The following is a 22,284-nucleotide window of genomic DNA, read 5'->3' as shown; positions in this document are numbered from 1 at the left end:
TGGAAAGAACATGAAGTACTGTATCAATACAATTGTCTTTTGAATATGTTGAGTAAAATTGTGAAACTTTCAAGTATCAAAGCTTTTGGTTTACCTTTAGCTATAATTGTACAGATTTGCAGTTTAGAAACCATCTTGTTACTTCAGTTGGAGGCAAGTTGCCTAACAATCTTTTGTTTTATGTGTCTGAGTCATACCAAAGCTGCCCTTAAGTATTTTCACCATTTTTAACAATCTCATCTTCAAATATGAACACAAAGAAGTATCTGTGCTAGAAGATCACCCTATTTCTTTTGTCATATCTAATATACATGCCTTCTTTTGCATGAATTTAATCCACATACGAGGCTGCACTTATATAACTTGGACAAATTTTTTTCAATTCCATAAAGCAGCCTTAACCTCTTATTATAAAATACTTGCTTAAGTGATTCTGACTAATAAGGGGAAAAAATTTTATTAACTTAAGCACGAGTAAAACTCTGTAGCTGAATATTTTCTTATTTAAATGCTGGTTTTTAAGTATTTAGGTCTTATTAAGACAGAATTCAGTGTTCTGCACAAATTTAAATCAGCATTGACAATAGTTATCTTCTAAAAGATGTTGACTTCAAAGGCTGTTCATAAAAATTTAATGCAGAACATAGTGAAATAAATCTTTTAACACCTAGGAGTAGCCCAGTTGTCTGCCTGATTAGTTCCTAAACTCTAGGTCTTTTACTATCAAGTTCCTTGTTGACTCATTGGGACCTTTGTGCCATTTATTTTTGGAATGAATGAGTAAGCCTCCTGAGTCCACAAGGGTGATGTCGGTCTTAGGAGGTCTGCAGAAACAGCTCTTCCAAGGCATGTTTAAATCTGATCTAAACCATGTAAATTCTACTCCAACAGTTTCAGAAGCTGTGAATAAGTGCCAGTTGCAAGAATTGTCTCTAGCATCCATGGATTTGAGTGGGATGGTGCAACTGGCTGTAGCACTTCCTGAAGCTGTGTGCTGTAGTGCTGCATTTTGCTGCAGTATATGTTGGAAGGCAGCTAGTTCTGGGAGTCCACTCTGTTCCTTGGGCATTGACTGCAGAGTTTGCAGCCTGAGCTATAGTAATTTGCTGAGGACAACAATTTCTGAAAAGTAATCATTTGCTGTATTGCCATCCTGGAGGTTTTTCTTAAAGCTGTTTATTCTGAGCTCTGTCTCTCAACACAACCATCTACATATGGAAAAGCCTTGCAAACATCAAACCTGCTAGAAACAAGATGTGAGGAGGATTAACTGAATGCCTGGGAGTCACGGAGCGTTAACAGTCCAGACATTCATATCTTGGTGTCCACTTAGATAGAAAAATGCTTTTTACTGCTTTCATCTCTTCAGAGGGCCCAGTTGCCATAAGACTGTTGCTGGTAATGTTTGTGGTCAGAGCCTTCCTGAGGCACATGTAGTCATCACTGCTTCTGAGTAAGAGAGGAGAAAAGGAGGGGGAAGTGAGAGAAGCTTTTAAAAAAAGCTCTGAAGTTTTCTGAGTACATAAAGAAAAATGTACAACTGCTCGTTCTTTTTTTTTTTTTTTTTTTTTTTGATTCATTTAGTGATAATCCCCAGCTATGACAATTTAATGGCCAGAATATCTGAGTATTTTCCCAGAATGTATATTAAGAAATCTGGCCAGCATCTGTCAAGTACAAGTCATCCTCTTTCCAATTGCTCAAGGCTTTAAAACTGCCAGTGCTGCAAGGGCCCAGGAGATCTTTCAAATATGTGTGGCTTTTACTTGTATCCTTTTGCTAAAAAAGATGTAGAAAGTTTGTCCTTCAAACAACAGGTAAAGTTCATAGATAGGAAATTACAGAGATGTTAAAAGGCTCTTGAACAATGTTTAAATGAGTGTTTGTCTGATATTCCCAAACTGCAAAGGCTGAAAACAATGTGCTATTATAAGGTCTACCCAAATGATGAGGCTAAATTTAAGGCAAAGCACCTCTGCAGCACTGGGAGCTCAAAGGACTCTGTGTCTAGATGACAGTGGTATGGATCTCTCTGCTTTTTCAACTTCATTTTAGCACAAGTATTGTGGTACTGAAGTCACAGTTCATAGAGTCAAGTGAGAATCTACACTTTGATTTTTAAGAACCTTTTGTCATAGGGAAGAAAACTTTGAAAGCTTGGGTTTGTTTCTTTATTTTGGTTTGTCTTTTTATTTTCCTGCTTAAGCCATTAAACTCGTGTCTCAAAAATAAAAAGAAAAATAATTAAACCTTTTGAGGGATATGGAAAGGTTGGGTGATCACAGAGCTGTGATTTCTGAGCACTGAAGGGAGCAGCAGCCCTACTGTACCCTACTTACCTGGATGCTGTCTGCTGTGGTGAGATTTCCCCCAAACTGATGTACGTCACCAGAGAGGCAGCTAACTTTGCTGCCTCTTTTAGGCAATTTATTTCCTTTATTTTTTAGGCAATTTTATTTCCTCACTAATACAAGCATAACATGTATTCCTTGATTCATTTTTTTTTTAGGTACTTACTTCCATGCATTTAAGGTACAGATCTATAATACTAATTGGTTTTGAAAGCTACTGGCATCCCTCTCCATTCTGTGCTACTGTCTTAGAAGGAGAAAGATAAATCAAAGATCTCCCTAAGCACAGAACTTTGAACTTGTCAGATCCTGAGAAGTGAAGCTGGGACATTTTGCTCTTAAGAGCGTAAATGGTTCATGATCGTGAAAGTACTTTTTTTTTTTTTGTCTGAATGTCCTGATCTTTTTATGAAGGGAGATCTTCCCCTCCATTTCTGAAGTCCCTTTACAAAACAAAACAAAAAAAAACCACCACTTCAGGGGCCTTTTTTTATAGAGTCCTGGAGATAAAATGGAAGGGCCGTACTATGACCTGAGGGCATCTTTTGATAGCTGCCCCAACAAGTGCTAAAGGATTGGATTCAGTGTTTAAAGACTATCTTTTGAAGCTCTGAGTGTTCTTTGCTTCTATTTCTGCTAGTGAGTATCAGAAACATTTTTAGTCACAAGGGTTTAGAGATGGCTAGCCATCCTTATTAGAGATTCTGCTTTGCATTTTTTTACACAGAAGAATGAAAGTTTCTCCGCAGTCATAATTTATGCTCTCATTTGCAGGTGCATGTTTGTGCTTTATGGTAACAGTTCAATAATTTTGCTCACTGTGAAAGGAAAATAAAGAAGTTAAGCATTTCTGTCTCTTGCCAGTAACTGCCAGTGCTTGCTCTGGTTTCAAGGACATTGTGTCAAGGTTTCATCAATGGTATCTGCTTACTGATGAAGGGAGTTTTATGCAGCATCTATGCATTTCAAAGAAAAGCGGTATAACCAGCCTTTGGTATCTGTGTATTTCTTTTATCAGAGACAACTAGAATCACTGGCCAGGGAGGCTTCTATGTACAGGCTGGGAATGCCACAAAGACTTGGAGGTAAGGGGTTTGATTTAATTTCCCAGGTCTTTCTAATGCTTATTTCCCCCAACTACTCCTCTGTGACATACTTGTTGTCTTTTTCTTCCCTGGCATCTGATCAGTGATAGCAGATGCAGTATAAAAAAATACTTGTTATTCAAATTTACTGGAGTGCTTCTAGGTATTTCAGTTAGAGGTGCTTCTCTTGTGGCTCAGATCCATGTCAAACTGTGTGACCATCTTCTCAAATGTTAAATGCTACTTCAGTGTAACTTTCTTAATATCCTAATATACCACAGGCAGCTTTTGTACAGCTGAGTTAGGACTGGGTTCAACTTGGGTATGGTATATGTGCATACATTATTTTACCCTGATCATACCTCTTCTAGTTTCCAGATCATCTTTTCTTTGGGAAGACTTCCTGTTTGTGCTACATTTTATCAACATGTTAACATCTGGCTTTGTAAATTCCTTATATTCTCTAGGTGCATAAGAGCATCTGTAGTTCATCCTTTTGGGAGCAAATGTAGAAACTGTGTTGCATACATCTTCAAAAAGAACAAAAGTGTACAATCTGCTTCCTATTTATTCATCTTGCTTGATGTTCCTATAGAAATACACAATGAATGTAAAGCATTTATTGAAATTTGTAGCCCCACAGACTTTCTGATATGGGTTTTCCTATGTCACTTATCTTTTGGCTATGAGCCCACCATGTACAGTTGTAGATTTATTACAGAATTAGAAGCTTGGATGCCTTTTTCTCTTGACATGGAACAGCCAGTGTAGGGAGGTGTGTGTGATTCCAGACATGGGAAATGAAGATAGCTGCTTAACACCTTTCCTGGGTTAGGCTGCATCTGCTCCTGATGAGGTCACTCATATATAAAGTAATGTGTCAGGAAACTTCTTGTAAGGATGTTTCCTTCACTGATGGGAATATACATTCTTTATTGTCCTTCAGAATGATGGATACTTTAAACACTATATGTGGGTGTGTGTGTGGTGTGAGTATACTCTACTTAGCAGGTTTCATGGACACAGAAAAAATATAAATTGCTCTGAAATCCTAACGGAAGATATTGGTACTTGAAAATGGTTTTTGTTCAGTTTAACTCAATCAGACTTTATTTCTTTTATGATAAGAAAACAGGTCTTTAGTACATGAACTTGGTTTTATCACTCTGAATTCCCTTCATTTGGGTTTTCAAATCTCTTGTCTTGAATTTAATATTGCTTGCCTTGCTGCCTGCTCCACCTGGTTTGATATAAAGGATTCCACAAGTGGCAGTGGTAAGGGCAGCATTCTTGGTGTTTTACTCGATATTGTGGTTTTCTGAAGATGCTCAGAGTGCTTTTCTGGCAGGTAAATGAACTGAAGGCAAATGAGGTGATTGCTGGTGTGTGAAGGAAGTCATACGTGTCAGCATTGCTGTTTAGTTGTGGTCTAACTGCATTTGTAGAAAGCTATGCCTCATATTACACTCAGGAATATGAACCAATTATTTCAAAGAAAAAAGACTTTTTTTTTTTTTATTTTGAAGCAGGTAGTAGAGGCATGGAAGCCCTCGCCAGCAGTGATTTACAGTCAGAAGCCCACAAGAATTCAGTAAGAGCTGACTTGGACAAGTATTGGAGAAGTGATTTGCTGAGGGTTACTAAACAACGCTCAACATACTGTTTGGGAAATGTGATTAAGTACTTGGAGAGCACTCAGGGGAAGTATCTTACTGTGGATGCCCACATGGGCCAAGAGGAAATCAGTGCGAGGTGCCTGTGACTCGGTAGAGCAGGTGGGAGGCTAGGCTGAGCGAGATGGAACATTTGGCTGAAACAGTGCCTCTCTTCTGATGATCTGTTTCTCTTCATCTTTCAGCTGCTGTCAGAAAACATTGTAGAAATGCAGCTCAGGCATGCCAAACTATCCTTTCCATGCTTGCTGCTTATCTCTTCCTTTTTCTCCTTTGTACTCCTTATTATGATCGTGCTGTTTCCTTCTGTGCCTGGCCTCAGGAGATGGCCTGTACCCCACATCTGAGTCCCCAGGTTCCATTTCTTTCTCTGCTGAGTTTCCATAGCCCTTCCATGCCTCAGTTACTGTGTGCATGGAGAAATAGGGCTGCAGCAGCTGAAGGATGATCTCCAGCTAAGACTCTTTGCAGCAGTCCTTCTGCTAAGGAAGGCAAAAGGGGTTTCCAGAGGGTTTGACGCAAGCGATACTTGGTAATAGCAGTATGGGAAATGAGTGTGGGTGTGGGGCGTAACAACGAAGGAGGTTTGCTGAATTTTTGCCACTGTTTCCTTTATTCTGATGCTTCCTACTGTGCTTTCTATCCAATGTTGTTTCAATGCCAAAGGCTGAATGATTAACACTGATAACTGGCTAAAAGCTGCCTTAAGAAAAACTTGATGCTCCTTATTTTACAAATTGTGCCACTAAGTTCCCAGTTTAATGCTGGACTGGGCTGAGATGGGTGCATTGTGCCCTCAGAAGCTGCTGGAAGGTAAAAGGGATGTGGTGAGGTGCCTGGCCACCTCCATCGCTGCCACCAGCTGCCCAGTCCAAAGCTGAGTCTTGGTAGCCAGTGGCTTCAGGGATGCATACCAGGCACTACCCCTTGGCTCATCTTCTGAAGTGGCAAAGGGAAAAGTAACATGCGGGAACGGCAGGAGCCAGCTCCTGTCTCTCATCTGGTTTCAGGTATGGTTCTCTCCCCTCAGACCCTGACACCCACTGGAAGGGCTGAGACGATGACCTTCCCTTCCAGCCCCTTCACAGAACCACAGAATGAATTAGGTTGGAAAGACCCCTGGGAGCATCGAGTCCAACCCATGACCAAACTCTACTATGTCAACTAGACCATGACACTGAGAGCCACATCCAGTCTTAAACATCTCCAGGGACGGTGACTGCACTAACTCCCTGGGCAGCCCATTCCAATATCTAATCGCCCTTTCTGTGGAAAAATTCTTCCTCATGTCCTAAAACATGGGACCTAAAACTCCCGTCCATAGTTTTAGACTATGACCTCTTGTCCTGTCACTGGTTGCCTGTGAGAAGATGTTGACCCCCACCAGGCTACAGCCTCCTTTCGTGGTTGTAGAAAGTGATAAGTTCATCCCTGAGCCTCCTCTTCTGCAGGCTGAACACCCGCAGCTCCCTCAGCCGCTCCTCGCAGGACATGCGCTCCACACCTTCACCAGACACGCTGCCCTTCTTCCTTCCCTGCCGTGCGCTTCCCGCTCGCTCTCCGGGCGGGGGGCGGCTCTGCCGGCGCAGCTGGCAGGAAGGCCCGGCGCGGGCAGGGAGGGAAGGGGAAGAGGCGGGGCCTGAAGCCCAGCAGTGTCAATAATACAATAGGGCTCTTGTGCGGCCGCCGCCGCCGGAGGAGGAGCGGGCCGGGCTGCGGGCGCGCCGAGCAGCCGGCACGCAGGGCGGGAGCCGCCGCCGGCCACAGGCCCGGGCGGGCGGGCGGGGGCGATGCGCGCCGGCGCGGGACGGCACCAGCAGCACCCGCAGCAGGAGCCGCCGCCGCGGCGGGAGCGCCAGCCCTGACGGCCGCGGCCGCCCACGGCAGCGAGCAGGGCAGGAGCAGGAGGAGGAGGCGGCGGCGCGCCGGGCCGGGCCGGCGGCAGGAGGTGAGCGCGGCCCGGGCTGCCCGCATGGAGGCGGGGCGGGGGGCGGGCGCCGGGGCCGCCGCGCCGGGCCTGTGCGGGGGAGGCGCCGGGCCTGCGGCGGCGGCGTTTGGCGCCAAGGCCGGGCAGGAGGGAGGAGGAGGAGGAAGCGGCGGCGAGCGCGGAGAGGCGGCGGGCGCTGCGGGTACGTGGGGAGCGGCGGAGAGCGCGCGTTGCCGCGCCGGGGGCGGCGGGCGGGCGGCATGGCGCGGCGGGCAGCCCGTCCGGTGTGGGCGCTGCGGCCCCGGCCGCGTCCGGAGGGAAAAGTTACGGCGGCTCTGGAGCCGGGCGGGCGCTGCACCCGCGGAGGGCGGCAAGGGCCGGGCGACCTCCGGCCAAGCGCCCTTTTGTTCGCCGCAGCCCGGAGAGGCGGCGACCCGGCGGTGCCCGAGCCGGCGGGGCCCTGCGGAGCGCGGCTGGGCGTGGCTGGCGGGCGGGCAGACAGACAGACAGACAGCCGGGCGCTTGTCCGCCACTGAGCACCGCTCCGCCGGTATGTCGAGGAACTTGCTAGAACTGAGTTTGACAATGAAGCGCTAGCGCAGCCCGCCCCGCCGCGCCGCCAAGGTAAGTTTTTTCCCGAGCGGCGGGGGCGGGTGGCCCCCCGGTGCCCCCTGTGCCTGCAGGCAGAGGAGCGGAAAGGTCCCGGCTTCACTTCTCCAGATCAAACCTTCCTCCCTTGAATGCTGTTCGCTTTAATGCTGTTCATGTTTCTGCAAAGGCATGGCTTCGGTCTATGGATGTGCCGCGATCGGTGTGGTTAGCGGCTGGGGATGTAGTAAAAGTATTTATACTTGCAAATAATAATGGGATGATTAATGGGAGAATTTGGTACAGGGCACCCTAAAATGCATGTTACCAGGCAAATAAACACCACTTTTTTCTGTGTTTTAACTAGAGTTATTTTAAAAAAGCACTTGTAGTTACTTGAGGAGTTCAGCTATTGTTTGCAATTGTTATAACGAGCAGCTATGTATTTTTATTAAAATATCACTCACTTTGCACTGTGCTTCGAAGCCTAATGGTTTTTTTCATGTTCAGGAGAAAAGGGATGCTGAAGACAACATCCAAGTATGATAAGAAAGCCTTCAATTACTACACACTACATACTTGAAAGCTGTTGTGCTTCTCTGATAATATAAAAGAGCCTTTGCCCTAAAACTGAAAGATTAAGAAAAATGTATTTTGTCCTGATGCTTGCAAGATGCATGATCAGCAGCCGACTTTTTACATCAGGTTGGTGCTTGTTATGGGCTGTTCTGTAGGGGATCTTGAGCACACCTGCTCATCTCTACTCAGTGAGACTGCATCTTAGTGATGGTTAGAGAGCTGCCTTGAAAAGTGTGAGAGCCTTAGGCTGGAAAGGTCGACCTGGATGAAGGCACATTTGCGTAACATTCCAGCTTGCCACAGAGTTCCTTAAGGAGACACCAGAAAAGTCTTTACCTGCACTTACCAATGGGAGAAAATGCAATTAGAAGTCTCTGACCTTTTCAAAGTAAAAGTAAATTAGTACTTTTAGAATCTAAAGTTTGTGTTGTTTTGTTTTTCTTTTTTAATTGAACGTCTGACCTCTTTTCAGACTAGACGTGACATGCCCTGGTTTTATTGCAGAGAGGAGGAGAACTTGAAAGGTTTATTTGCAAAAGTTGGACTTTAGATGCAGTAAAAGTAATCAAAATAGCAGAACTGTTTCTGTTACCTGTCCCTCCTTTGATGTTTCCTCTTTCTAGGTTCCTCTTACAGAGCAAGCCGCCATCCCCCAGTGGCAAAAATTCCTCTGAATTGGGTCTGACTGTAGGTCTTTTTTTGTTATATTTGTGTTATGTACATGTAGCAGATAGCCACAAAGGTTTGCTAGAGAACTGATGTAGGAACATATGCAGTGGCATTTATTGGCAAGGATGCATGTTCATTTGGGATCTCATTAAAACCATGAAAATCCACTGTGAATGTAAGAGCCTGGGATAGATAGATCTCAGTGTAGTGTTAGAATAAACCCAGCTGTTTTCTTCTCTGTGGTTCTGTGCACTTCCTCTCAGCAGCAGAAAATCAGGAAGTTTGTGTTTAGGATTTATTAGGATACCTGGGATTGTTGTGGGCTTTAATTTTGATTTTTAAAATATGTGCATACTTTTAACAGACCTGGATAATTCACTTATGGAGAAGAATTTATATGACGCCTTCTTAGCTAGATTTGAGTATTATTTTTACCTGTACATTTCTCTATGTATATACACACGGGCCGAGATGTGTGTGTGGTCACTGCAGTAGCTCCCACATGCTGAATGCTGTAGAGCATTTTCCCCAAGAGCTTGCTGCAGCTGGCCTGGGGGATGGCTTGGCTGGTGACCTCAGCTTCTGGCTAGTGTGTTGGCAAGTGTCCAAGGCTATGGTGAAAATGGCTGGGTTTGGTAGACCTGATGGGGAGAAGTGAAACTAAACCCTGCGCAAGCTGACTTGAGTTTGAAACACTCCTGCAGTGTTCCTTGTGGTCTATTTAGGTAGCTTATTTTAATCTTTGTAATTAATTTCTGACTATCATGCCCCAGTGGGTGAGAAGCAGGGCATGGTGCCTGCATATTTTTGGTTAGCTTGGCAAGACATGGGATGCATCTGGAGAAGGAATGTGCACCCATTTCTGTTGTGCATCTTTTATCATCCATGGATGGAAATGTGATGTAAACATCTGTTTCTGTGGTTTGTCTTCCTCCTTTAGTCCCTAGAAGTCTCCTTCAAAAGTTAGTATGTGCTTTGGGGGGCTATTACTCGAATGGGTCTGATGGTGTAGTGTTATGACCACTCTTCAGAAAATACCAGGTAATTTGATAGCAAAGAATGTTGTATTCAACCAAAATGTAAAAGTTAATATTTGGTTAAGTATAGGTATAATTCTCTCAGTGCATTTATAACCAAAAATTTACTGTTTTGTCTAGATCAGTGGTAGTGTTTGTGTTTTAGTTGGTGACTTCTTTCATTATGGACAGAAATGGGCTGAGCCAAAACTTGCTATTTGCGCATGTTGCTTAATCTCTCCACTCCCACAATTTTTGTGGGAGCTATAGCTAAGGGGGCTCGGGGGCTTTTGAATTTTACAGAGAGGGGAGCCTCTGACATTGTGTGGTGTTTCTCTTTTCTGAAGATTTGAAGTGCCTGTAATGTTCAAGGCTTCATGTAATTGGAGACATAAATACAATTTTTACATACTTTACTTAAAATGGAAACTAACAAGTTAATAATAGCTCTTATCGGGAGTATTTATGTAATGGAAGCCAACAGATGCTATTTGCATCTTGAAGAGCTGATGTACAAAATGTTATGTCAAGGCCCTGACAGGTTTTATGCTGGTGGAGGCTGGGTCAGGTGGGAGTGGGAGATGCTGGAGATCTGGAGGGCTTGATGGCACCTCTGAAAAGTGAGATAACTGTATGAAATTTTACATTTTAACTCATAGCTTATTTTAATCTAATGCTGCTAATAAAAATGATAGTGTTTCAATTTGAAAATTGATTTCTTTTATATTTATTCATGTTAAATGATCAATTACATCTGTCACTTTAAAAATACTTTTTTTAATGCTGTTTTTCAGCTACAGCTGCATGTCTAATAAATCCCTAAAAAATTTGTCTATAGGTACTATTTTTATTGATACTTCAACTTATTTTGACTACAAGAAAGCATCTGGTAAATAAGTTTCAGAAATGTAATGTGACAAACTGGGTGTTGCTTTCTGTGGAAAGATGCTGATGTAATTAACAAGCACCTCCCTGTTTCCCTGGCTGTTCACTCTTTCTTATTAATTTGCTTCCAAGTTACCCTTTTCTAGATGACATCTGAACTCTTCCAACATTTAATATCTTATTTCAGTGTGTAGGAGACCACGAATTTAGGGATTAGAGCAGTCTGGGATGCGTGATCTTGGACCTAAGGAATGCTCCTGCATTTGTAGAGCAATAATGCAGGCTTTGCTTGGATTTAAAGGAATGGAAGAGACCCCGAGCTGTGAGCATGACTGCGGAGGCTCCACTGGCACTTGCTTAGTCGCCCTCTTCAGAGAAGCAGGAGAAGGTGGGAGGATAAGCTCGTGACTGCTGATGCTATTTGTTATAACTTTCTCCTGGATTAAATACTGGGATGCTTGCCTTGGCTTGTTAGACTTTGAAAACTTTGGAGTGCTTTTCTTCTTCAAAGTACACCTGTTACAGCATTAGCTTAAAGAGCTGTGCTTCCTCATCATTGAATTGAATGGTGAACATAACAAATTGTGTCGTTAATGTCTCTTTGTGTTTTAATTAGAGCTCTAGGAGATGGTAAAAAAACAGGTTTGTGCCACATGCCTGACTGGTTGCTAAACTGAATATGTTTGTCACACAGTCTTGGGGGAATTTTGTATTATTTTGCTAATCTACTGTTCTGGGCTTCCTGCAGCCCCCTTTCCTTCCTTCTTCCTTTTTTCCTACCTTGCCCTAAAAAGTTACTCCTGAATATTTTCTGAGGGTTTGTCTTACGTGCTTAAAGCTCCTGATTGTTGATAGCCTTTGCTGGTGAAAGGCTCAGGCTCTTGCTCATGTCTTAAAGAGCAGTTTCATGCCTGCACAAGTGGTTTTGGTGCACAGCAAGTCCAACAGCCTCCGAGAGTTAGCGTAGTGCAGTGGGTGAGTCAAGGCTGGGATGCCTGAGATCCTCCAAAGGGAGGGGTGATACCCCACACACCAGGAGGTGCAAATTGAAACAACTGACCAGGAATATTTATTGTAACTAGGTAATTTTGTTTGACTGTGTTATGAAGAGTTTTCCAAGCTGATTTTTATTTTCAGGTAGTTCTTATTTTGGAATATGTTGTTGGGTTGATGGCAAAATAATGAGAGGAGAACTGCATAGGAGAAGTTCTGCCTGGGTGTTGTCTTTTAATTATGCTATGTAGTTTATTATGTAATATTGAATGACTGAAATTGTTTAAATCTGTAGATAAATGATGGATTTACTGCAAGTTCTAGACAAGAGCTACAGTAACATGGCTGTTCACAAGCCCTTGAAAACCATAACTGAACTATGAGCTTTTGTTCGTACTTAAAAATCTAAGTCTAGGTTTAACAGACCAGACAGTTTTTAAATAATGATTCCTCTATGGACTGTGGTGGTATTGAGAAAATTTCTTTTAGTGTGCAAATATTTAAATCTTCCCCTACATATCAAGTATAGCAGAATAAAAAGGTAGTATTTTCTATCTGCTGACAAGTCAGAAAATGTGACATCTTGAGCTGCTGGATACAAAAGTGTATAGGAGAAATGTCTATCCTGTCAAGGGAGGAAACAAATGTCCCTAGTGGGATTCCTTGTGTTTAATTCTCTTTATTTGTTCTGCTTTTAACTGCTTGTACTTATTAAATATTTTTTCAGTGTTAATTTGCAAGCTTTGATATGAAAGTGGCTGTAGAGGACTCATCATAGGAAATAGTGTCTGTGTCCTGTACAGGCTTTGGCTTTAATGAAAAAGCAAGCCAACCGAGGACCTTGTGGAGCTGAAATACTCAGTGTGTGAGTGTATTGGGGACACGCAGGAAAGTGTAAGGCTCAGCAATTATCTGGCCAGGAGGAGCCTCAGCAGAGAAGTAGGACTAATACCTCTCCCACTTTTATTAATACTTGGATAGAAAGAGCAGTAGTAAAGTGGTGCTCTTCTTCCTGCTTTCATACTAATAGACTCTTTTCCCAGCAGGAAAATAGTGACTGAAACAGTGATAACGAGTGATTACTCTGCAGTGCAATGTAAACTTGTTAGATGTTGTTTGATAGGAGAGAGGATAAAAATGCTCATTTCAAGCACATAATAGCTTTTTATGGTAGCTTTTTTTTTTTTTCAAGAACTGCTGACCAGAGCACTGGAAAAGGAAGGGGTACTGCTTGTCAGCGTTGCTGCTATGCTTTGACATCCTTAACCTTGTTTGGGGGAGTTCCAGCATCTCTTCAGCTTGGGCCTAATTCAAGAGCAGTTGTGTTTCTTTTACAAAAATCAAATTGCTTGTCATTTAAGTAACTGAAAGAGAGATACTTAAACCTGATAATGAAGTTGCAGTCTTCCTTATGTTAACAATGTAATCATTTCCATTGTAGCATGAAATGAGCAATCTTAAGAAGTAAGTGAAGCATTTTGCTTGACAAATTTGAGCTTGCAGCTCTGCAACAGAATGTGCTAGGAGTGAGGGAGGAACCAAAAAGTTGATCTTAATGTAAGGTACGTGTTTATGAACAACAGTATTGTAATGGCTGTTGGCATACCTAGGAAGTAAAATTCACTTCTTCTTATGGTACTGATTCTTGTAAGGAAGATATTTTTTCAAAATATTATGTCTGTATGACAGATACCAATTTTCTTCACTTTGTTTGGTTAGTGCTTCTTCACTTTTTTGGGCCAAAGAAGAAAAAGATGAAAATGGGAAGAAATAATTCTGTATTTTTATATAAATAGAAATGATGCAAAATGGTTTTGTATGTCCTTTGCAACTGGTATCCATAAATTCAAGTGGTTTCATTTTGATTCTTGTAGTTTTGTACTTTTTAATGATTCATACTATAATTTCCAGTAATATTTTATGAAAATTGTGAAAGCTGTTCTTTATTCAGGTATTTTTCAGATGCCTAAGTTTGCTGCAGTTAGTAGTAAACATATTTTTGATCCAAATACTTATGTAGATAGCTAGTGTACAAAGCGTTTACTTAAAATGGCAACTGAATGAGATTTTGCTGGTGACTGACAGGTTACATTCCTGTGTGTTTCTGCAGTTTTGATGGAGATCTGACTTGCCTTTATTTGGTTGCACACCTATACAGGGACAGAATATCTGTGGTATAATACTGTAGAAAATGGGGCTCTGCTCTGAGCTCCAAGAAAGAGTATGTTAAACTTTGTTTCAGTACTTAGTATTCTTAGTAGTCTTCCCTCTGTTGCTTAAAACTGAATACATATGGATCTGATGCATGATGTTTTCATTTTTCTTCCTCTGTAAATGCCATAAGACTTGAGAAGGTGGGACATAAGTTCTTAGAAAGCTTACACTCCTGCCAATCAGCTCAGTATCAGTCAGAGCCCTGTGACTCCCATTGCGTGGATTAAACTGGCTTAAGTGCTGTCTTAGATCCTTTGTTTGGCATCTTCTTGTACTTGTTCTAGATTTGCAGAAGCCTCTATATGTAACACCAAACAGGGATGTGCATGAATTTACTGAAATCTAGTAGCTTTTGCAGGTGCCATTTCATTCTTTAAAATTATTGAACTACTTTGTTTTCTGTGTTCACTTCTGTGTGCTTGACTTCTACATCTGAATCAGTCCATTTTTGAAGTATGAATGGGATAAGAATTGGAAAAAAAAAGTCTGAAGAAACTTAAGGGAAAAACTAAAGCCTCAATTGCAGATGAGAAGTTGAATGTGATTTGTAGTTCTTACTTATCTCTCTCAGCCATCCATGTCTTTGATGGCTCTGTAGTCTCCCTTTGGCCCTCTCCTCTTCTTTTTGACTTAACTTTCCAACTTTTTCCTTATTATTGGAGAAATCAGTGTTTCCAGTGAATGTCTCATAGTCTTCTTGAGACCCTATAAATCATCAAGGTAAAATTAAATCTGTCTCCTCTACCAGACTACAGACAGTATGGACTTCTAGATTGTTAGCAGTCAACCTGAAAGTATTTTGGCAGACTTGTTGGTTTGGGGATGTTTTTGGTGTAAGTTTGCTCAGTCTGATAAAGGGGGCATTTTCCTTCATCAGTGTTTTTTTGTAAGTTTTTTTGGGTTTTTTTTTGTGGCTGATACATTTGTGGGAGTTTACGTATGTCTATGTATAAAAGCATCATGCACTGCAAATTTAAGTTGTATTTTTAAAAATTCATTAATAGAAGGATTTGTGATATTAAACTTTTTTCCTGGTGAATGCTGATATTGGAGTGATGACTATTTAGCTAGTGTTGAACAAGAAACCCTTCTGTGTTATGCCTGTACATAGGTAAATTTTGCTTGGTTAAGGAAGTTAAGTCTGTATGTTGAACTTAGACACACATCAACAATTGTATTTACTTTGGTACAGATAGTGAGAGTGTTTCAAAACAAAGTTGCTTTTATATTGGGAGGAAGTGCTAGAAAAAGTGAGACAGTGGCAAAGCATTGGTTTAGTGGAGTAACTTTTAAAACATTTTAATGTGTCCTGGTTACTTGTATCAAACCCTTTTTTAACCATTTGCAACTCTAAGATAATTTTTTTTGTCAAAATGTTATTTTTCTTTTCTCCCTTTAAATAATTTCAGGGAATCTATCCTAAGCTCATTCTATCAAAGAAGTCAGCTTTCATAACAGCTTGAAGGTGTTACTCTGGTGTAACTGTTATAATGATCTGACTGGTCATGTACACCGAATTCTGAAGTGGCATTAGTGTCAGCCTTTGCACAAGGGCTCGACAAGTTGAGCCACCTTCACTCCTGTACCAGATTCCTTTGGCCATAACAAAGCGTCTTCAGATCTATCTTTTAGAGGATTTAATGTCACATTAGGGTGCTCTATGTCACCTCTGCCTGTTTGTGGTCCCTTATAGGTTCACAGGGATTTAATCAGTCAGAATTGTGGATTTAACTGCATGATGGCAATTCTCAAAGGAGACAAAGCTCAGCTCCTTTGTTTACTTCTGCTTTTGAGCTTTCCAGGTCTGGCAGGATTATTGACGTTTTTGTGCTTCAGGTAAGCAGAAGTAATGTAAAACTCTTAAGGGAGCAAACCTATTAAGGCAAGTTTTCTCTCTTTTTATTTTTAATGCCAGTGTATTGTGAAGGGCAGTGTTACCTGCTGTCCTTCTTGGAACTGGTGGAAGCCTATCCATAATGACGTGGCTGGGAAACTGTCCAAATCTAGTTTTATCCCTTGCTAAGCAATATCAGAAGTTTTGCTTCTGTAAAGGCAACAGATTTGTGTAGTAGAAGTCCTACATTAATAAACTACAAGAAAACAGAAAGATCTAAATATTTTAGACAATTCTGGTAAAGGTTTTTCCTTTTGACAGTAAGTTGTTATGACAGTGGGTACTTTGAAAAAGAATAGTTTTTGTGCTTTGCAACTTGGTCTTGCAATCCCCCACCCTTCCCCAATATATTTGCATCAGAAGATTTTAAAAAGAAATAAGCTCAGTTTTGTAATTTAGGAATTTGGATCACAAATTCATCAGATAAATGTTTTGCTAATTTCTGGCTTTGTTTTGGCAGTGGCTTTCATTCCCATTGACTCCACCAAGATCTAAGTTTCTCTGCTTGTTTCTCAGAGTTTGTCATGTGTTTTGTATAACTGAGTAGAAATGACTTTGGAAAAAGATTGACACAAGTTTCTCCTTTATAGCAGTAAAAAAAAAAAAAAAACAACACAACCCTTTCCAACCATTAAATATCATCTGCAGTGAAGAAGGCATATTTGGTTGCTGCCATGGGGTTTGCAGCCACAGAGGATGAAGGTGATGAAGTCTTGTTTACTGTGTTTTAGTGTCTGCTGCTTCATTAATTGTCATTTGATTGTGCTCCCAGCCTTGTGTTTTTGCGGTCTAAGGGCAAAGCTTGGGTGCTTTATTTATTTATGCAGTTTCTTTGCAGGGGAAGGTCACAGTTTAAGTGCTGGTTTGATGTCTGACCATGAAGGAACAGAGAGGCTTTCCTTATGAAAAATCACAAATACCAATGTGCCAGGTTTAATAAAGGATGTCAAAAGTACTTTAAATCATTGTGATCATCAAGTGAAGTTAACACTGTTACCTTTTTCTGGCCTCCTTTTTTTTTTTTTCCTCTGGGAGCTGACATTCAGTTAAATACTGACTAAATGGTTTTATGTGAGGTGAGCTGTTTATGAGGGTTATTTTTCTGTGGCCACTGTGACCTCCTTAAGGGCCAGGAATATTCAGTATCTACACTGCTCTTTACTCAATTTCTACATAGCTGGAGTATTTGAAGAAACTCAAAAGAGTGTGCTCTGTAGCATTTCTGAAGCCTTGTATTGTACACTGGTGAGCATCACAACTTAGTGTATCCAGAAAAGGAGACAGAATCTTTTCTTGCTATCATCCAGTTGTGAGATAACTTTCCTCCTGTAATCCAGGTATAAATTATTCTCAGTCTTTTTGCCTGTAGTTTCCTGTTTTTTTATTTGCATTGACTAGGATAGGAACAGAGGCTCGGCAGGCTCATTTGTTGTGGTGGTGGTTTGAGCTACGAGTTCCTCCTGACATTCCCCAGCAACTGGTGGTTGGTCATCCTGCAAGTAAATGGTTGAAGCAAAATAGCACAGCATAGATAAGAAATGCTTGTACAGAGTGGTCTTCTGGTGAAGTGATGGGAATGACCATAGATGCTTAAGTGCTGTAGGTAGGCAGCAGCAGAGTTGTGCAATGGAAAAGGGTTTGAGCAAAAGGCAGAAAGTGCTGGGGTAGACTCTTGGTTGACCAGAGAGGAGGATTGGGAAGATGGGGTGAAAACTAAGGACAGCCTTTGAAGGTTTGGCAACTGCTGACACTTTGTGTCTTGAGGTGCATCCTGCTGCAGGGAATAGCCGCTCTTCAGAGAGACATGCATCCTGCACCAGGCCGAAGTAACATATCTCCTTAACATTCTGTCCCACAAAAGAGGAGCAGGGATTTGAGCTGCTATGTACTAACTGTCCTTGCATGCTTGAAGAGTACATATGAGGAGAGGAGGAAGAGAAGTCCCAGCATGTATTTGATTCCTGAAGGTATCCTTCACAGAACTGCAAATCAGTAGTTGAATGTGTGAGAAGAGAGAGTTCTGGCATCATTCCCTATTTGGTATGTGAACTGGCTGTCCTGAACATGCTGGGCACTTTGAATCTCACTGTAAAGACCTTTCCATTTGCTGGGTGGGGAGTTAAAACCTTGTGGTGTTTGCTGTTTCTTGTTCCAGAGCTCTAGCTTGAGTACATTGGAGTGCACAGTTTGGTATTACTTTGGTCCAAAGGTTAAATATGTCCCTTCATATTTTATATTGTCATTGTGTGGAGGATCCATATACTGCTTTTAGCGTTTGTAACTCTCTTTTGTGTGTGGTGGGGTCATGGAACTTGCTGTGGAGAGTATGGAAATGGCATAGCTGTTGCATCAGAAACATAGCATCTGTTATCTTACCATACTTTGTAAGTTCTCACACATAAATAGTTTTATTTTTTATTTTAAGATCTCCACTAAAGGTCTGTGTACAAATATAGTTGCATTAAATAATAGAATTTGGCTATGGAAAAAGATGCTTCTAGGTCATCTAGATTATTGCTTCTGAAATGTTTGTTTGAACCACCCTTCAGAAAATAGCATGGAACAGTACTGCCATCACTCAGCTACAGGAAATGCACACCAGCACATCTGCTTAGTACAGGAGGTAGAAGTCAAATGAGGTGGGTTGATACTTGAAGTCCAACTGGCCAGCATGTGGCTGTGGCTAACAGCAGGACATGTAATGATCTCCTTCCTCAAGAACTGCATCCATTTTGTTTTGCTCAAGATCCTCATAAATAGCTTGTTTTTGCTGCTCTGTGGCTCACAGACCTGTTTCCAAGTTTCTGGTAGCAGGTAGTGCCAAAATACTTCTGTTGTTTCTGCCTGTACCCCATTCCAGGCTTTGTGGATCAGGAGGCCTCCTGCCAGTTTCCTATGTTTTTATCTCAGTTTAGATCTTGTTCTGCAGCCTTCTGCCTCATGCATTTGTATTCTTTCTTCTACATTCCTTTGCCTTGAGGTGCATCCTGCTGCAGGGAATACCTCTTCTGAGAGAGATGCATCCTGCACCAGGCTAAAGTAGCACATTGCCTTAACATTTCATTCCAAAAAGAGGAGCAGGGATCTGAGCTGCTGTGCACTAACTGTCCTTGCATGCAGCTGTACACTGCAGCATCTGTCAGGGATACCTATAGATAGATAGATAGATAGATCCCTCAGTCTCTGATGTAGGGAAGAGATGGAATGGTGGAAGAGCTGCCTGCGATTGCTTTGCTCTCCCCAGCATGCAGCATACACGTGAGTTCTGTGGCTGTCTGACGCACAGTACTTGCTGCTCCTCGTGTCTCATGGTGAGGTGCAGCCCTCAGCACAGACAGTCCCCACAAACCACTTTGTGCAGAGCCCTTTATACCCAAGTCCCATGTACTGTTGCCTTGCCCTCTGGCTGCGTTGGGAAGAGCTGGGCTCCGCGGAGCATGTTGTGTTGGCAGCAACCGGGACTCTTGTCCAATCTTTGTTTAAACGTCAAGAGCTGCAGCCTCCAATCCTCCCCCTGGGGACATGGGGCAGCAGTTCTCACTCTCAGGATGTTTCCTTAATGCTAAGCTTAAACCTTTTGGGTTTTGTCTTAAGTGTGTCCCATTTAATTTCATCTCTTACAGATGCAGGCTTTTGTTTGACTAATTATAATTTCCAATCTGTATATGAAGAATGTAAACAACTTTGCATCTTAAAGTAGGTGTTTGTTTATGTTGGTGTTAGTAGCTTTTCCCTGTAAGGGCAGTTTTTTCAGCCTGACTCAGTTTTTTGCATGTGTATGTAACTTATGTTGTGTAACAATGATTTTCAAGTAATCGATAAAATGTTTTGAGTGTTTTGCAGAGTGGTTGGCACTGCACACAGGCTAAATAGCTGCTGTGTTGGATCACCATCTGATTGCCTGGGGCCCAGGACTTCAGAGCATTTCATAAAATGTCTTGATGTTACTTGTTAGTTGCCTTATGAAACCTATCCTTCTAGACATCCTGCTGCATTGTTTGTCTGAAGGTGGGGTAAGCTGCTGTGGGAAATTTTTTTCCCAGCAAGTTTAATTGGTTGCTGGGAATTACTAAATCACTGGCTGTTATTAAGAATAGGCTTGTTGCTGCATAAAGGTGTCACAAAATAGTTTTGTGACAGTGGGAAGAGCTGAAGGTGCTAGGAAGTTGCAGGCTTTACTAAATGCTTTCAGCGTCTGTATACCTTAAGGTGAGATGGACTGTCTTTAGATTTTTACAATGAAATTGTGAATTTATACTGAATTACTTTGTTGGCTAAGCCAGTGTGGAAGAGGGATAAAAATCAAGAGTACTGTTTAGAAGCTTGTGAAGAAGAGGAAGAATAAACAACAAATCAGTTTATTACAAGCAGAAATCCAGCACGGTTTGCTTCAAAGACTTTGTAGGGATTTTACAAGACTTTTCGTAAAGCTTACTGTCTTTTTCTTTGCTACCTCTAATCAGTGCAGGATAAGTATTGCCTGGAAATAGCTCTTCAGCTAAATATGATGGGAACTGTTTTGGTGTTTGGATACTTGTTCTATTATGATTTTTTCAGAACTATAAGGGAAGGAGTACCATTACCTTAAATACTATATTTATAATCTTAAAGACTACTGGCTTTATTTCTTTTGCTGTATTGGTAGCATTAATTTTTTGACCTGCCTTTTGTAAGAGGTCTGTGTGGTGTTTACTGGTAGTCCGTGGGGAGCTGTCTGTATGTGCTAGATATCTGAAACAATCTGTAAAAAACCAGGAAATTACAAATTTTTCTAATACCTTTCCCACCTAAGCAGTATTATATCACTGGGATTATTTATGGAGGAGATGTGAAGCATCACAAGACCAGCTTTCTAATTCAGTTTTGAAAGTAATTTGTGAGGTAGGAATTGCACAGTAGATGATGCAAGTTATCAGGCAATCCATACTATCAGAAGCTAGCTAAGGAAGCATGGATTAGCAGAAATGCTCACAGGAATGTTTGTAGCTGCTGAGAGAAACTAAGAGGATAATTGCTAATTAGTTTCAAACAAGACAGGTGAATTAATATTTGCAATTAATGATGTGGGTGAAGGAATGAGGCCTCTGTTCATTCAATACTTGAATCAAGCTGGATGGAGCTGCATGTCTACTTGAGAAGATGCTTTGAACTCCAAGTTACTTTGGCTGATTGGAGATGGAGTCTGGAAGGAGGGGTTGGATGGGGCTGAGCAGGGCATGGAGGGGCAGCTCTGTGACATAAAGCTTTGGCTGCATGCCTGCAGGCTGGGGGCAGTGGGCCCCAGCAGCAATAATTGCTCACAGCCAGGACTTGAGACAACAGTCGTGCTGCTGCAAAAGCAAATGCACTGGAGTTTATATGTAGGATTATTATCTGCAGCTCAGGTGACTGTAAAGGATATTTTTCTGTAAAAAGAGAATAGCCTTTTTTTGTGTAGGGAAGGATTCAGATGGGGAACTTTGTTGAGGATATCAAACTTCATACTGGTTTTGTGTGCCAGCCCAGGAAAGGGTGGTGGGCAGCAGCAACTAGAAGAATCAGAAACGTAGAAGGCATGTGCTATAAACAGAGGGTGAGAAAACTGGGTTTCATTTAGTCTGGAGAAAAGACAAGGACCTACTTAAAAGAGAGTTAGGTTGGTGTTCAAACTGTGTCAACAAAAAAGAGGTGAGATCATCAAGGTCCAGTGCTAGGAGAGACCTGGGAAAGGCTTGAGCAGCATGGGGAAAGGTGTGCTTAAAGTGTTGGGACAACTTGCTGGCACCAAGGGTCACACTGTGTGGAAGGAGCTCCCCTGGAGAAGCCCAGGAGCCTCTGTAATGCAGAGTCTGAGTTCCCAGTCCTACCTGGCTGTCCTTTTCAGGACCCTGGCAGATCTTTATTCTGTGACCATCTCTGTTTTTGCAAATGGCAGCACAGTGTGTGGGATGATTGATGAGAAAAGCACGAAGCTCTATTTTCAACCAGTCCAATGCTTGTTTTGGTGGCTTGGCTGTTGGTAAGCACTGTGGTAAATTACAGAGAGAGCGATAGTATAGCAGTAGTGATAACTACAAAAATAGATCTGTGTTCCAAGTGGCCTTCTGTTCTTATAAGTTGTATTTTAAGAAATAAATCTTGCTGATGCTTTTTTCCCTGGTGACGCTTAGTTTCCAGGCAGTATTTATGAAAAGCTACTGTGCATTTCTAAGTTTGTTTTCTATGTCTACACTGTCCTTTAGCTCCTATAATTTTTTTTTTTTTTGTTTCTTCATGCCACAGTTTCTGTTGCTGGCCCATTGCTTTTTCAAATGCATCTAGAGAGTAGGAGTTAAGTCTGTTGACAGTCTGTGTAGAAGGGAGGGTGAGCATCTTCTGTGTATTCTTTACCTTGCTCCTGAACTTGCTGCTCACAGGGAGGTTGGTATTCT

At 41.9% G+C, this 22,284-nt stretch overlaps 1 protein-coding gene across 8 annotated transcripts in view; it reads left to right on the top strand.

Annotated features, from left to right (window-relative positions):
• The first annotated feature begins 6,663 nt into the window (after positions 1–6,663).
• Positions 6,664–22,284, top strand: part of JADE3 (jade family PHD finger 3) — a 65,838-nt gene continuing 50,217 nt past the window's right edge. Inside the window, exons 1-2 of one of the 8 annotated variants that reach the window (XM_074535731.1) lie at positions 6,664–7,057; positions 8,135–8,329. In XM_074535731.1, the coding sequence (XP_074391832.1) occupies positions 8,272–8,329 (58 nt within the window). In that variant the 5' untranslated portion in view covers positions 6,664–7,057; positions 8,135–8,271. Of the gene's footprint in view, positions 7,058–7,121; positions 7,239–7,365; positions 7,661–8,134; positions 8,330–11,074; positions 11,162–22,284 lie in introns of those variants that run through there. The other 7 variants (XM_074535734.1, XM_074535735.1, XM_074535732.1 and 4 more) reach the window with 7 other exon arrangements.

This window comes from Zonotrichia albicollis, chromosome 2 (assembly GCF_047830755.1).
Source record: "Zonotrichia albicollis isolate bZonAlb1 chromosome 2, bZonAlb1.hap1, whole genome shotgun sequence".
Taxonomy (NCBI): Eukaryota; Metazoa; Chordata; class Aves; order Passeriformes; family Passerellidae; genus Zonotrichia; species Zonotrichia albicollis.
This window is presented reverse-complemented; position numbering and strand designations above follow the sequence as displayed.